The 16,891-nt window shown below is 41.2% G+C and overlaps 1 protein-coding gene across 10 annotated transcripts in view; it reads right to left on the bottom strand.

Moving 5' to 3' along the window:
- LOC111961224 (mitogen-activated protein kinase 10-like) overlaps window positions 1-16,891 on the bottom strand; it is a 115,582-nt gene that overhangs the window by 63,349 nt on the left and 35,342 nt on the right. For all 10 annotated transcript variants that reach the window (XR_002876981.1, XR_011476712.1, XM_023983315.2 and 7 more), the window contains 2 exons: window positions 540-669; window positions 161-219 (listed from right to left, as the gene is read on the bottom strand). Coding sequence is in view for 8 of the 10 variants with exons in the window: in XM_023983315.2 (XP_023839083.1) it covers window positions 161-219; window positions 540-669 (189 nt within the window). In the remaining 2 variants the exon portion in view is untranslated. The remainder of the gene's footprint in view (window positions 1-160; window positions 220-539; window positions 670-16,891) is intronic.

Raw genomic sequence — 16,891 nt, 5'->3', positions numbered from 1 at the left:
GAATAATTTAACAAGAGTCTTGAAGGTACATAATATAATCGTGCTCATCTGAAATCAGATTTAAAAGTAAGATGAAACTAGAAATGTATTTGGCCTACATAAAGTAAATATAATCTCACGATTATTCCTTTTTCCTCTGAATATTGTTTACTGTACTTACACATCCTGAAAGTCTTCTAGTGATTTCTGTGATGTGAAAACATTTAATAAACTGATGATCTGAAAAAGAAAGACAACAGAGAAAAAAAACTGGGTCAACATTCAGTATCAGGTTAACCAAATCCATCTACAGTAACAACAATAACAGCACATTGCTGACTTCTTTTGCCATATTGAAAACTGGATATAGGGACAGTCTCTCTCTCTCTCTCTCTCTCTCTCTCTCTCTCAGAGCATCAATTGTGGTCACAGACTCACTTTACGGGGAGGGGACTCACTCTATCAGCACCACAGAATGGGCCAATAAAAGACCACAAAACACCAGCTAGACTATCATCTTGTTATTTGTTTAATCATAGAGACATGACATTGTATCTCACATTTTTGTGATTGACACATTTCATGAGCACCAGTTCCCTGTATGCCCTCTTGGCATGGGTCTGGTTCTGAAAGGGTCTGCTGAGCTTCTTGATGGCCACGTTTCTGTCGAGGACTGCATCATACCCGGCACTGCAGAAAACACAGTCAAAAACATTGAATTAGAACCACAGGAATGTACCAGTCAACTTACTGTCGTATGGGGGGCTTTGTCCATTCTAGTCATTCTGATTCTATATGACAAAACAGGAAGTGAGTCAGAGACTGCACATGGCAGACAAATGAGAATGATAAGTGAAGTCCTGTGAAATATTGAAGGGTTTGCTATTGATCAGATCGGGGGTCCTGGGCTCTTCCAGGGCCTTTCTGTCTGTTCTGACCATGATTGTAAACTAGCCTGGTCCCTGATCTGGTTCTGCTGTATAGCCAACTTCTATGGTAGTTGTCATGCCAAACAGCACAAACAGATGTGGGACCAGGCTAGGGTGTAACCATCTAAAGCCATTTGTGCTGATTTTAGAATTACATAGGGAATACCTGTAGATTGACATTAATGCAGACTTTTGATGCCAGAGAAAATCCACCAGAACCACCAGTGTAGACATATCCTTTGGGGCCCTGGTCAAAAGTAGTGCACTATATACAGTGCCTTCGGAAACTATTCAGACCCCTTCACTTTTTCCACATTTTGTTATGTTACAGCCCTACTCTAAATTGGATGAAACAAAAATCCTCAGCAATCTAGACACAATATCCCATAATAACAAAGCGAAAACAGGTTTAGACATTTTTGCTAATAAAAAACAGAAATACCTTATTTACTTAACCTTTCTAGCCCCCCGTTCCGCTAGCGGAACTCCTCCCACATTCCACTGAAAAGCCAGAGCGCGAAATTCAAATATTTTTTTTTGAAATATTTAACTTTCACACATTAACAAGTCCAATACAGCTAATGAAAGATACACATCTTGTGAATCCAGCCAACATGTCCGATTCTTTTAATGTTTTACAGCGAAAACACAATATATATTTATGTTAGCTCACCAACAAATAGAAAAAAGCACAGACATTTTTTACAGCACAGGTATCATGCACAAAATCAACCAAACTAACCTAGAACAAACCAAAGAAACCAAGAAACAACTTAGTCAGATGACAGTCTTATAACATGTTATACAATAAATCTATGTTTTGTTCGAAAAATGTGCATATTTCAGGTATAAATCATAGTTTACATTGCGGCTACAATCAGAAATTGCACCGAAAGCAGCCAGAATAATTACAGACACTAACGTGACATACCGAAATACTCATCATAAAACATTTCTGAAAAATACATGGTGTATAGTAAATGAAAGACAAAGATCTTGTGAATACAGCCAATATTTCCGATTTTTTAAGTGTTTTACAGCGAAAACACAATATAGCATTATATTAGCTTACTACAATAGCCTACCASACTACCGCATTCATTCATCAAGGCACGTTAGCGATAGCAATAGGCACGTTAGCGTTAGCGAATAAACCAGCAAAAGATATTAAATTTCACTAACCTTCATAAACCTTCCTCAGATGACAGTCCTATAACATCAGGTTATACATACACTCATGTTTTGTTCGAAAATGTGCATATTTAGAGCTGAAATCCGTGGTTATGCAACGTAGCATAACGTGCTAACGTAGCATCTTTTTCCCAGAATGTGCGGATATTTCTATTAGACTCTCACCTATTCTGACCAAATAGCTATTCATAAACATTACAAAAAAACACATGTTGTATAGGAAACGATAGATCCATTAGTTCTTAATGCAATCGCAGTGTTAGAATTCTAAAAATATCTTCATTACGACATAAGACTTAGTTATGGTAAGGGAATAACCAAAACCTGAGCGCAAAGCGACAAGTACACAGTTCGACAGATATATGAAATAGCATCACAAAATGGTTCCTACCTTTGCTGATCTTCTATCAGAATGTTGTACAATGGGTCCTTTGTCCAGAACCGTCGTTGTTTTGGATTCAGAACGAACTCTTTCCCTCTTGAATTAGCAAGCACACTGGCCATGCAGCACTATGTTCTCCAACGTCAACAATGTCAAGCAACGCAACACAACTAACGTCCCGAATAAAGTTCAATAATCTAATGAAACTATATTGAAAAAACATACTTTAGGATGATATTGTAAGATGTATCAAATAAAATCAGAGCCGGAGATCATATTCATCCATAACGGCAGGTTTCCAGTAGGCAATAACAGGTCCCTCCACGCGCGTTGCAGACAACAGAAAATGGGGGACACGTTGTTCCAAGAGGGCTCATTCAACGTCAGACAGAGATAATCAACTCCTTTTTCCTCTCACTTCCTCTTGACATCCGGGTGAAGGTGTATGACGTGCACGTATAGTCATACGTAAAATGCCCATTTATAGGCAGACCCTTGAACACAGCATCGATTTCAGACTTTCCACTTCCTGGTCAGAAAGTGTGCTGCCAAATGAGCTGTGTTTTACCCACAGACAAAATTCAAACGGTTTTAGAAACTAGAGAGTGTTCTCTATCCAATAGTAATAATAATATGCATATTGTATGAGCAAGAATTGAGTACGAGGCCGTTTAAATTGGATACGATTTTTCCCCAAAGTGAAAACAGCACCCCCTGGTCCTCATCATAAAATATTGTTGAAAAACAACTAATTGCTGAGGTATGTTTGGGAATAGCATTGTGTGACTGTGATATGAGAGCTGTGTGACTGCGATAGGAGAGTTGTGTGACTGATATGAGAGTTGTGTGACTGTGATATGAGAGTTGTGTGAATGGAAATTTGTCTTAATCTGACGTTTGGATAGTAACATATAGAAATATGCGTATTCAACACAGGACTGAGTAATGAGTCTGAATGCTTATGTAAATGTGATATTTCAGTTGTATATTTTTTTATACATTTGCAAAAATGTCTAAAACCTGTTTTAGCTTTGTCATTATGGGGTATTGTGTGTAGATTTATGAGAAAAAAACAACAATTTAATCCAGTTTAGAATAAGGCTGTAACGTAATATAGAGTACTCTTTCAAGCTTTTTTCTTAATTTTTACTATGTTCTACATTGTAGAATAATAGTGAAGACATCCAAACTATGCAATAACAGATACGGAATAATGTAGTAAAAGTGTTAAAAACAAATCCCCCCCCCATTTTTTAAATATTTTTTTTCAGGGGGTGGATCAGCTTTAATATTGAGGATAGATTGTTGCTTCCATCAATGTAATTGTCTGCATCATTTCCAATCCTCCATATATTTTGGGGGTAAATATATACACTGCTCAAAAAAATAAAGGGAACACTTAAACAACACAATGTAACTCCAAGTCAATCACACTTCTATGAAATCAAACTGTCCACTTAGGAAGCAACACTGATTGACAATAAATTTCACATGCTGTTGTGCAAATGTAATAGACAAAAGGTGGAAATTATAGGCAATTAGCAAGACACACCCAAAAAAGGAGTGATTCTGCAGGTGGTGACCACAGACMACTTCTCAGTTCCTATGCTTCCTGGYTGATGTTTTGGTCACTTTTGAATGCTGGCGGTGCTYTCACTCYAGTGGTAGCATGAGACGGAGTCTACAACCCACACAAGTGGCTCAGGTAGTGCAGYTCATCCAGGATGGCACATCAATGCGAGCTGTGGCAAAAAGGTTTGCTGTGTCTGTCAGCGTAGTGTCCAGAGCATGGAGGCGCTACCAGGAGACAGGCCAGTACATCAGGAGACGTGGAGGAGGCCGTAGGAGGGCAACAACCCAGCAGCAGGACCGCTATCTCCGCCTTTGTGCAAGGAGGTGCACTGCCAGAGCCCTGCAAAATGACCTCCAGCAGGCCACAAATGTGGCTCATACACAAACACAACAACTCTCTCATTTCTCTCTCCTCCAATTTCTCCATCAACTCGCTGACGGTCTCTGACTCTCTCCATTCACTCTCCTCCAATTTCTCCCTCTTCTCCCAGACTGGCTCTGGTTCACTCCTCGGCTCTGACAACCACCCCGTGTGCCCACCCCCACATTGTTGGGGGGGCTGTCCTTTGGGCTTCCGTTGTGGCCGCGAACCCCGGCGCCGTCGCCGTCCTCCCTTCTCTCCTTGCATCTGCCGCCAAGGAAGGCGATCCTGTCCTGCCAGGATTTCCTTCCAATTCCAGGATCCCTTCCCATCCAAGATCTCCTCCTGGGCACGCTGCTTGGTCCTGTTGTGTTGGGATCTTCTGTCACGATCGTCATAATAACATTCGGACCAAGGCGCACCATGATATGGGTTCCACATCTTTTTATTTGTGAAGTGCACAACAAAACAATAAAGAATAAACGAAACGTGACGTTCTGGAGTGCTCACAGGCAACTACACATAAACAAGATCCCACAAAACACAGTGGGGAAATGTGGGGCTGCCTAAATATGATCCCCAATCAGAGACAACGATAAACAGCTGCTTCTGATTGGAAACCATATCAGGCCTACATAGAAATAAAAAAAAACTAGATTACCCACCCTAGTCACACCCCGACCTAACCAAAATAGAGAATAAAAATGCTCTCTATGGTCAGGGCGTGACACACACATACACACACACCCATATACAGTTGAAGTCGGAAGTTTACATACACCTTAGCCAAAAACATTTAAACTCGGTTTTTCACAATTCCTGACATTTAATCCTAGTAAAAACTCCCTGTCTTAGGTCAGTTAGGATCACCAATTTATTTTAAGAATGAGAAATGTCAGAATAATAGTAGAGAGAATGATTTATTTTCAGCTTTCATTTCTTTCATCACATTCCCAGTGGGTCAGAAGTTTACATACACTCAATTAGTATTTGGTATCATTGCCTTTACATTGTTTAACTTGGGTCAAACGTTTCAGGTAGCGTTCCACAAGCTTCCCACAATACGTTGGGTGAATTTTGGCCCATTCCTCCTGACAGAGCTGGTGTAACAGAGTCAGGTTTGTAGGCCTCCTTGCTCGCACACGCTTTTTCAGTTCTGCCCACACATTTTCTATACGATTGAGAACAGCGCTTTATGATGGCCACTCCAATACTTTGACTTTGTTGACCTTAAGCCATTTTTCCACAACTTTGGAAGTATGCTTGGGGTCATTGTCCATTTGAAAGACTCATTTGCGACCAATCTTTAACTTGCTGTCTGAAATCTTGAGATGTTGCTTCAATATATCCACATAATTGTCCTACCTCATGATGTCATCTATTTTGTGAAGTGCACCAGTCCCTCCTGCAGCAAAGCACCCCCACAACATGATGCTGCCATCCCCGTGCTTCAAGGTTGGGATGGTGTTCTTCGGCTTGCAAGCCTCCCCCTTTTTCCTCCAAACATAACGATGGTCATTATGGCCAAACAGTTCTATTTTTGTTTCATCAGACCAGAGGGCATTTTTCCAAAAAGTATGATCTTTGTCCCCATGTGCAGTTGCAAACCGTGGTCTGGCTTTTTTATGGTGGTTTTGAGCAGGGGCTTCTTCCTTGCTGAACAGCCTTTCAGGTTATGTCTATATAGGACTCGTTTTACTGTGGATATAGACACTTTTGTATCTGTTTCCTCCATCTTCACAAGGTCCTTTGCTGTTGTTCTGGGATTGATTTGCGCTTTCGCACCAAAGTATGTTCATCTCTAGGAGACAGAACGCGTCTCCTTCCTGAGTGGTATGACGGCTGCGTGATCCCATGGTGTTTATACTTGCCTACTAATGTTTGTACAGATGAACATGGTACCTTCAGGCGTTTGGAAATTGCTCCCAAGGCTGAACCAGACTTGTGGAGGTCTACAATTTTCTTTCTGAGGTCTTGGCTGATTTCTTTTGATTTTCCCATGATGTCAAGGAAAGAGGCACTGAGTTTGAAGGTAGGCCTTGAAATACATCCACAGGTACACCTCCAATTGACTCAAATTATGTCAATTAGCCTATCAAAAGCTTCTAAAGCCATGACATAATTTTCTGGAATTTTCAAAGCTGTTTAAATGCACAGTCAACTTAGTGTATATAAACGTCTGACCCACTGGAATTGTGATACAGTGAATTATAAGTGAAATAATCTGTCTGTAAACAATTGTTGGAAAAATTACTTATGTCATGCACAAAGTAGATATCCTAAGCTACTTGCCAAAACTATAGTTTGTTAACTTCTTATGGCTGCAGGGGCAGTATTGAGTAGCTTGGATGAAAGGTGCCCAGAGGGGCCCAGAGTAAACGGCCTGCTCCTCAGTCTCAGTTGCTAATATATGCATATTATTATTAGTATTGGATAGAAAACACTCTGAAGTTTCTAAAACGGTTTGAATGATGTCTGTGAGTATAACATAACTCATATGGCAGGCAAAAACCTGAGAAGAAATCCAAACAGGAAGTGTGAAATCTAAGGTTGGTCGATGTTCAACCCAGCCCCTATTGAATACACAGTGGGATATGGGTTATGTTGCACTTCCTAAGGCTTCCACTAGATGTCAACCGTCTTTAGAAACTTGTTTGAGGATTCTACTGTGAAGTGGGGGCTCATAAGGGCTGTTTGAGCCAGGTGTCTGGCAGATTGTCACAGGCTCTGAGGCGCGGTCACGAGAGAGCTCTTGTTCCATTGCTTTTCTACAGACATAGGAATTCTCCGGTTGGTACATTATTGACGTTTTATGTTAAAAACATACTAAAGATTGATTCCATACATCATTTGACATGTTTCTACGGACAGTAACGGAACTTTTTGACATTTCATCTGCAACTAGGGACCGCGCTTCATGATTTTGGATTTGTTTACCAAACGTGCTAACAAAAGTAGCTCTTTGGACATAAATGATGGACATTATCGAACTAAATCAAACATTAAATGTGGAACTGGGATTCCTGGGAGTGCATTCTGATGAAGATCATCAAAGATAAGTGAATATTTATAATGCTATTTCTGACTTCTGTTGACTACCCAATATGGCAGATATCTTTTTTGGCTGCTTTGTTGTCTGAAAGCTGTACTCAGATTATTGCATGGTTTGCTTTTTCCGTAAAGTTTTTAAAAAATCTGACACAGCGGTTGCATTAAGGAGAAGTGTATCTATATTTCCATGTCTAACAATTGTATTTTCATCGACATTTATAATGATGATATTTTTTTATATTTATATTTCTGTCAAATGATGTAGCTCTCTGCAATATCACTGGATGTTTTTGGAACTAGTGAACATAACGCGCCAATGTATACTGAGATTTTTTTATATAAATATGCACTTTATCGAACAAAACATATATGTATTGTGTAACATGAAGTCCTATGAGTGTCATCTGATGAAGATCATCAAAGGTTAGTGATTCATTTTATCTCTATTTGTGCTTTTTGTGACTCCTCTCTTTGGCTAGAAAAATGGCTGAATTTTTCTGTGACTTGGCGGTGACCTAACATAATCGTTTGTGGTGCTTTCGCCACACTTTGGTGGGATTAACAACAAGATTACCTTTAAAATGGTATAAGATACATGTATGTTTGAGGAATTTTAATTATGAGATTTCTGTTGTTTGAATTTGGCCCCCTGCACTTTCACTGGCTGTTGTCATATCGATCCCGTTAACGGGACTGCAGCCATAAGAAGTTTAAGGGACATCGGCAGTTGTGAGGAGGAGGGTTTATTCTCCAGGTCTTTAACCGTTTTCCAGAACTTCTTGGGGTTAGACCCACAGAGAGAGAACTGCTCCTTAAAGTAACTAACTTTGGCCTTCCGGATATCTTGAGTGCACTTATTTCTCATTTGCCTGAACACGAGCCTGAGCCTGAGTATGCGTGTGCCGAGTCTTTCGCCAAATGCAATTCTTGAGGTGGAGAAACTCTGCAAGATCATGGTCGAACCTGTTTATATTCTCGTGTTCTGGTATACTCACAGACATCATTCAAACAGTTATAGAAACTTCAGAGTGTTTTCTATCCAATATGAATAATAATATGCATATATTAGCAACTGGGACTGAGGAGCCGGCAGTTTACTATGGGCACCTCTGTGCACCTTTCATCCAAGCTACTTAATACTGCCCCTGCAGCCATAAGAAGTTAATTTTGATGATGTGGTTGTTAGACAGGAAGCACATGGATGAGCTCTTTAATCACCACCTCATTAAGTCAGGATTCCCATTTGACTCAGCCATGCCTCCTTGCCCGTCCAACATTTCCTCATCTCCTATCCCTTCTAATGCAACGATCCCTTATGCTTCTCCCTGTTTTTCCCCTGCCCCGCTAGAAAGTTCCTCCCTGCAGGCAGTCACTGAGTCCGAGGTGCTAAAGGAGCTCCTTAAACTTGACCCCCAAAAAACATCTGGGTCAGATGGTTTAGACCCTTTCTTCTTTAAGGTTGCTGCCCCTATCATCGCCAAGCCTATCTCTGACCTTTTTAACATGTCTCTCCTTTCTGGGGAAGTTCCCATTGCTTGGAAGGCAGCCATGATTCATCCTTTATTTAAAGGGGGAGATCAAGCTAATCCTAACTGTTATAGGCCTATTTCTATTTTGCCCTGTTTATCAAAAGTGTTGGAAAAACTTGCTTTCTTGATGGCTTTCTTGATGTCTATAGTATTCTCTCTGCTATGCAATCTGGTTTCCGCTCAGGTTATGGATGTGTCACTGCAACCTTAAAGGTCCTCAATGATGTCACCATTGCCCTTGATTCTAAGCAATGTTGTGCTGCTATTTTTATTGACTTGGCCAAAGCTTTTGATACGGTAGACCATGACATTCTTGTGGGCTGGCTAAGGAGTATTGGTGTCTCTGAGGGGTCTTTGGCCTGGTTTGCTAACTACCTCTCTCAAAGAGTGCAGTGTATGAAGTCAGAAAATCTGATGTCTCAGCCACTGCCTGTCACTAAAGGAGTACTCCAAGGGTCAATCCTAGGCCCCACGCTTTTCTCAATTTACATCAGCAACATAGCTCAGGCAGTAGGAAGCCCTCTCATAAATTTATATGAAGATGATACAGTCTTATACTCAGCTGGCCCCTCCCGGATTTTGTGTTAAATGCTCTACAACAAAGCTTTCTTAGTGTCCAACAAGCTTTCTCTACCCTTAACCTTGTTTTGAACATCTCCAAAACAAAGGTCATGTGGTTTGGTAAGAAGAATGCCCCTTTCCCCACAGGTGTGATTACTACTTCTGAGGGTTTAGAGCTTGAGGTAGTCACCTCATACAAGTACTTCGGAGTATGGCTAGACGGTACACTGTCCTTCTCTCAGCACATATCAAAGCTGCAGGCTAAAGCTAAATCTAGACTTGGTTTCCTCTATCGTAATTGCTCCTCTTTCACCCCAGCTACCAAACTAACCCTGATTCAGATGACCATCCTACCCTTGCTAGATTACGGAGACATAACTTATAGATCGTCAGGTAAGGGTGCTCTCGAACGGCGAGGATGTTCTTTACCATTCGGCCATCAAATTTGCCACTAATGCTCCTTATAGGACACATCACTGCACTCTATACTCCTCTGTAAACTGGTCATCTCTGTATACCCGTTGCGAGACACAGTGGTTGATGCTTATTTATAAAACCCTCTTAGGCCTCACTCCCCCCTATCTGAGATATGCACTGCAGCCCTCATCCTCCACATTCAACACATGTTCTACCAGTCCCATTCTGTTAAAGGTCCCCAACGCACACACGTCCAAGGGCCGCTCATCTTTTCAGTTCGCTGCAGCTAGCGACTGGAACGAGCTGCAACAAACACTAAAACTGGACAGTTTTATCTCAATCTCTTCATTCAAAGACTCAATTATGCGTGATGTATTGTTGTCTCTACCTTCTTGCCCTTTGTGCTGTTGTCTGTGCCCAATAATGTTTGTACCATGTTTTGTGCTACTACCATGTTGTGTTGCTACCATGCTGTGTTGTCATGTGTTGCTGCCTTGCTATGTTGTTGTCTTAGGTCTCTCTTTATGTGGTGTTGTCTCTCTTGTCGTGATGTGTGTTTTGTCCTATATTTATTTTTCATTTTTAATCCCAGCCCCCGTCCCGCAGGAGGCCTTTTGCCTTTTGGTAGGCCGTCATTGTAAATAAGAATTTGTTCTTAACTGACTTGCCTAGTTAAATAAATAAAACATTTTAACAACCAGTTAATCCAATAAAATGACCCTTTGAATGTGATATTACAGTGCATAACACTGTTTTGACATTAGGCAATACACTTGCACTACTCATTAACATTGACTGAACATCACATTTCCATAATTTCTATCCCATGTCTGATCAAAGGTGTGATCATTTCATAATCATTGATACCAAAAATAAATGTATTGTTTAATGAAAGAAACAATGTTTAGCAGGCACTAGTTTGCATTAAGCCTGTCTTGAGCATTTGGCCATAGGTCCTCATCGACATCGCAGTAAATGTGCCCATTGTTCATGTACTTAGGGAAAAACCTTTTTGGCATGGCGAACCCAAGCCTGACACAGGTCTGGAACGATGACATTGCATGTGTCATCCACGGCCTGAATGAGGGTGGTACGCTCATGGGTATGGCAATGATACATCTTTCTGTACTGTAATCGTCATGTATTGTATTTTACAGTATTGTATTGTAGTGGTCCTGTATGTGACTCAGTTTGTATGGCACTAGAAACACCAGAGTTGTGGGTTCGATTCCCACTGGGGTCACATACGAAAATGTGCACACTCATTGTTGTCACTTTGGATAAAAGTGTTTGCTATGTAAATGGAATATATTGTATTATGGTATTACAGTAATTTATTGGCCAATGCAATTTTAGTAAAGAAGTGTAAACCCCACCAACTTCATTTAGGATACATGTTTACTGTACAGGGGATGCATTTGTTACATACAGTACATCTCTGATCTTGTCAACATCAGATAACATTTACTGTAAAGTAAAATCATAATAGTCATCATCATAATAGCACATTACAGTATACACTGAGTATACAAAACATTAAGAACACCTGCTCTTTCCATGACATAGACTGACCAGGTGAATCCAGGTGAAAGCTATGATCCCTTATTGATGTCACTTGTTAAATCCACTTCAATCATTGTAAATGAAGGGGAGGAGACAGATTAAAGAAGGAATTTCAAGCCTTGAGACAATTGAGACATGGATTGTGTATGAGTGGGTGAATTGGCAAGACAAAATATTTTAAGTGCCTTTGAATGAGGTATGGTAGTAGGTGCCAGGCACACCAATTGGAGTGTCAAGAACTGCAACGCTGCTGGGTTTTTCATACTAACAGTTTCCCGTTAGTATGAAATCTTAATCAAAATGTATCAAGAATGGTCCACCACCCAAAGAACAGCCAGCCAACTTGAAACAACTGTGGGAAACATTGGAGTCAACATGGGCCAGTATCCCTGTGGAACGCTTTCGACACCTTCCATGCCCCGACGAATTGAGGCTGTTCTGAGGTCAAAACATGATATTAAGAAGGTGTTCCTGATGTCTTGTACACTCTGTGTAAATCATACTTTATATGTTTCTAGTTTACAGACATACATTTTCATTATGTAGTTCTCAAAATCTGTAGTAGACAAACCGGTTTACCATCTATAGGTTTACCAAACGGTTTAGCGATGATCAATTAAGAGCAGTCAGATTAAAAAAATAGTAAATGTATTTTAACAAATGAGAAGAGAACCATATTAAAAGTTGTCAGCATTGCATTGTGAAAGGCAATTACTTTATAAGAACATGTATTGCAATGAAACACTGATTCAATTTGGTGAAGAATGTACTGTATGATTGTGCGTGTTGTACTTAGTGAATAAAAAATGTGCTTAGAGTTTTGCAACAAATATCTTTATGATGATCTGTTTTGAGTTTTGCACTATGAGTTGTGAAAATACTGGTGAAAATCGCACCAAAGTGATAAAAAAAATGTTACCCTAACAGCTGACAAAACCCCCTACACCTGTCCTCCTCTCCCAAGTAAAGGCGCAACAGTGGTTCTTTAAAGCCAGAGATAATATATCTTTAATGACCTACTGTACTGTCACCGTTCCTTGGGATCATAAGAACATTAGTCACAGGAAGCCAATTCTAAGGAGGGCATCTTTGTGTCAAATGATCAGCTGAATGTCAGAAGTCACCATAATAGGAAGGAACAACAGCGCGTGTGTTTGTGTGCGTGAGTGCGTATATATGTGTAGGATATTACACTGTGCAGTATGCGATATGCTGACTCAACAGAATCCCATCACAGCAGAAGCAAAAGCTAATTTATTTCCAATCAACCAGAGCATTACATTACTATTCTGGCACCAGGCCTCCAGGGGAATAATAGATGTATCTGACAGCGTTAGTATTCATCATATGAACTACCTAACAGAAATTACAGTGTGTTCATCATACAAACTAACAGCAATACACAATTCACTGAATGAGAATATTCTGTACTATATCTTGGAATAATCTATTTACTCAGTTTTGTAAGATCTCTTTCATTTATCCTCATTTCTATATTGACATTCAAAACTATTGCTAGAAACCTTGTGGTGAATATAAAGTCTATAAAACAAAGAGTAACGTTAGAACTCGGGAGGTATACTGTAGCTATATCTTTCTACGAACTCTGCAGGATGGATGGTGTGGCCATGGAAACAGAAGCATAATGTTCATGGAAAGCTTGGAGCCAATAAGGACCTTAGAAAGCCATCACTCTGAGAGCCATGTGATGTAAGGGATGGGGTGACGTTCTCACCACTAGCCCAACCTGCTAATGCATCTGTCCTAAGACTATCTCTGTCTGAAAGCTCTCTGACCAGGCTGTGGGTCATAACATACGCCGGAATACACCGATCTGAATGACTGGGGAAGATTACAACCATGGATAGTCTTAACCACACCATAGTGCAATCTGTTGTACCCTATAATACGATTCAGGAGACGTTCCCCTGCATAACAAGGGGGAATATTTACAAAGAGTCTCAGAGTAGGAGTGCTGATCTAAAATCGTTTTTGCCTTTTAGAACATAATACATAAGATTATATAGACAGGGAGGACCTGATCCTAGATCAGCACTCCTACTCTGAGATGCTTTTGAATACATGCCCAGGTCTCCCTCTCTCGTGGTCACAACATAGTCTTGTTATACAGGGGAACATCTCCTGAATCTGCATAATAATGTTGATTTCAGTATATGCATTTCTCTCTGTTATTTGCAGTCTGGAGACAGGACAACAGTATGCAAAGAGTCCAAGGCTGTACTGTAGTACTGCAGCCTATATTTCTTTTCCGTATAGGGAGTTATGTGTTTTGCAGTGTTAATACTGTTGTGATGTGACTCTGTAAAAGAACCAGACGAATTAGACTGGCCCTCTCTGTCTCTGTACCATCCATAGCAATATAATTACTAGAATGTGATTCCCCATCCAAGGCTTAGGGATTTGGACTCCACTCTAGTAATTCTATATGGTTACCAGCTCTTTTGCAAATGTACACAATCACCTTGGAAAGGAGGGCACGGGAGACAGCAGGAGGTTTTGTCCAGTGTCGCCCTAGCGGAGGCACAAGACTAAGCAGACTTTTAAAAAAGCCCAGATACCCTGATTCCAGTGGACAGACAGACCAGGGAAGATTTACATTGACAAAGTGTCAAAATGGAAAACAATTTTTCCAAGGAAGAGCAAATGAAGTATTGGCTATTGTTTCTTAGCCTCTAACAGAGCTGTCGTGATCCGTTTGACTCAGTGATGGAATTTGGCACACATGCTCAGGCATAGGAGTCTAGCTAACCTGTAAAGTATCCAAGATGGCGCAGCAGTCAGACGTCTTTGTCCTTCGTCTTGTCGTGTCCCATGTACAGTATATATCGTTTTATATATTTTTCTTCGCATATCTTTTATATATTTTTCTAAACCTCAACCTCAAAATACTCTCCTGCAACCCGCCTCACCCAATGTGGTGTAGATCTGTTTTTTCTAAAGTATTTTTATTTACCTCGGAACAGAAATCCCTCAACAGAAGCTAGCCAGCTCACTAGCTACTAGCCCTGCTTATCCATCACGACTGGACTACCGACGTAATCTGCCCGAGGGATCTTTTCCAACAGGCCCCTACGTCGTGACGTCCCCTGAATGCCCATCTGCTAGCCTGCTAGCCACAGCCCACTAGCTGTCTAGAGCATATTGGACTGTTAGCTGTATAGATCCATCGGCCAATTTCTTGGGCCACTATACCTATTTTGCCAATTGGACTTGGACCCCTCTGCTACTCAGAACCCTACTAATCCATTACGACTTGTCTATCGACGTCACCGCACGCGGCGGCTAAAACAGGCTTTCCTCCGCCGTGACGTCCCTCTAAGGCCCTTCTGCTAGCCTGCTAGCTGTCTAAATCTCAGTGTCTCCAGCCAGCCCAACCACTCACTGGATCCCTATGATCACTCGGCTACGCATGCCTCTCCCTAATATCAATATGCCTCTTCCATTGCTGTTCTGGTTAGTGATTATTGTCTTATTTCACTGTAGATCCTCTAACCTTGCTCAATATGCCTTAACCAACCATTTAGTTCCACCTCCCACATATGCAGTGACATCACCTGGTTTAAACGTCTCTAGAGACAATATCTCTCTCATCATTACTCCAATGTAATCATATCCTACCATACCTTTGTCTGTATATTATGCTTGAATCTATTTTATCGCGCCCAGAAACCTGCACTTTTTACTCTCTGTTCCGAACGCACTAGATGACCAGTTCTGATAGCCTTTAGCCGTACCCTTATCCTACTCCTCCTCTGTTCCTCTGGTGATTTAGAGGTTAATCCAGGCCCTGCAGTGCCTAGCTCCACTCCTACTCCCCAGGTGCTCTCATTTGTTGATTTCTGTAACCGTAAAAGCCTTGGTTTCATGCATGTTAACATTAGAAGCCTCCTCCCTAAGTTTGTTTTATTCACTGCTTTAGCACACTCTGCCAACCCGTATGTCCTAGCCATGTCTGAATCCTGGCTACCAAAAACCCTGACATTTCCATCCCTAACTATAACATTTTCCGACAAGATATAACTGCCAAAGGGGTTATAGCCTGCAGAGTTCTGTCTTACTATCCAGGTCTGTACCCAAACAATTTGAGCTTCTACTTTTAAAAATACACCTTTCCAGAAACAAGTCTCTCAATGTTGCCGCTTGCTATAGACCACCCTCTGCCCCCAGCTGTGCCCTGGACACCATATGTGAATTGATTGCTCCCCATCTATCTTCAGAGCTCGTGCTGCTAGGTGACCTAAACTGGGACATGCTTAACCCCCAGCCATCCTACAATCTAAGCTTGATGCCCTCAACCTCACACAAATTATCAATGAAACCAAATCCGTAAACACGGGCACCCTCATAGATATCATCCTAACCAACTTGCCCTCCAAATACTCTTTGGCTGTTTTCAACCAAGATCTCAGCGATCACTGCCTCATTGCCTGCATCCGTGATGGGTCTACGGTCAAACGACCACCGTCATCACTGTCAAACGCTCCCCTAAACACTTCAGCGAGCAGGCCTTTCTAATCGACCTGGCCCGGGTATCCTGGAAGGATATTGACCTCATCCCGTCAGTAGAGGATACCTGGTTATTCTTTAAAAGTGCCTTCCTCACCATCTTAAATAAGCATGCACCATTCAAATAATGTAGAACCAGGAACAGATATAGCCCTTGGTTCTCTCCAGACCTGACAGCCCTTGACTAGCACAAAAACATCCTGTGGCGTTCTGCATTAGCATCGAATAGCCCCCATGATATGCAACTTTTCAGGGAAGTTAGGAACCAATACACACTGGCAGTTAGGAAAGCTATGGCTAGCTTTTTCCAACAGAAATGTGCATTCTGTAGCACAAACTCAAAAAAGTTCTGGGACACTGTAAAGTCCATGGAGAATAAGAGCACCTCCTCCTAGCTGCCCACTGCACTGAGGCTAGGAAACACTGTCACCACCGATAAATCCACTATAATTGTCACGATCGTCGTAACTTTGAATAGAGGACCAAGGCGCAGCGTGATAACAATACATCTTCCTTTTATTAGAAAGACGAAACAAACGAACAAAAACAACAAACAGACGACCGTGAAGCTATTCAAACAAAATAGTGCTGACACTAAACACTACACATAGACAATTACCCACAATAGCCTAATGCCTATGGCTGCCTTAAATATGGCTCCCAATCAGAGACAATGAATGACAGCTGTCTCTGATTGAGAACCATTCAGGCAACCATAGACATACCTAGACACCTACACTCAACACAAACCCATACACTCTACCCAGAACCCCCTATACCATACAACCACCCAAGACGAGACAAATACACAGACATCCCCCCTGTCACA

The sequence above is a fragment of the Salvelinus sp. IW2-2015 genome, linkage group LG4q.1:29, assembly GCF_002910315.2.
Source record: "Salvelinus sp. IW2-2015 linkage group LG4q.1:29, ASM291031v2, whole genome shotgun sequence".
NCBI classification, from domain to species: domain Eukaryota; kingdom Metazoa; phylum Chordata; class Actinopteri; order Salmoniformes; family Salmonidae; genus Salvelinus; species Salvelinus sp. IW2-2015.
The sequence above is the reverse complement of the archived record's forward strand: the minus strand, read 5'-3'. Positions and strand labels throughout refer to the sequence as shown.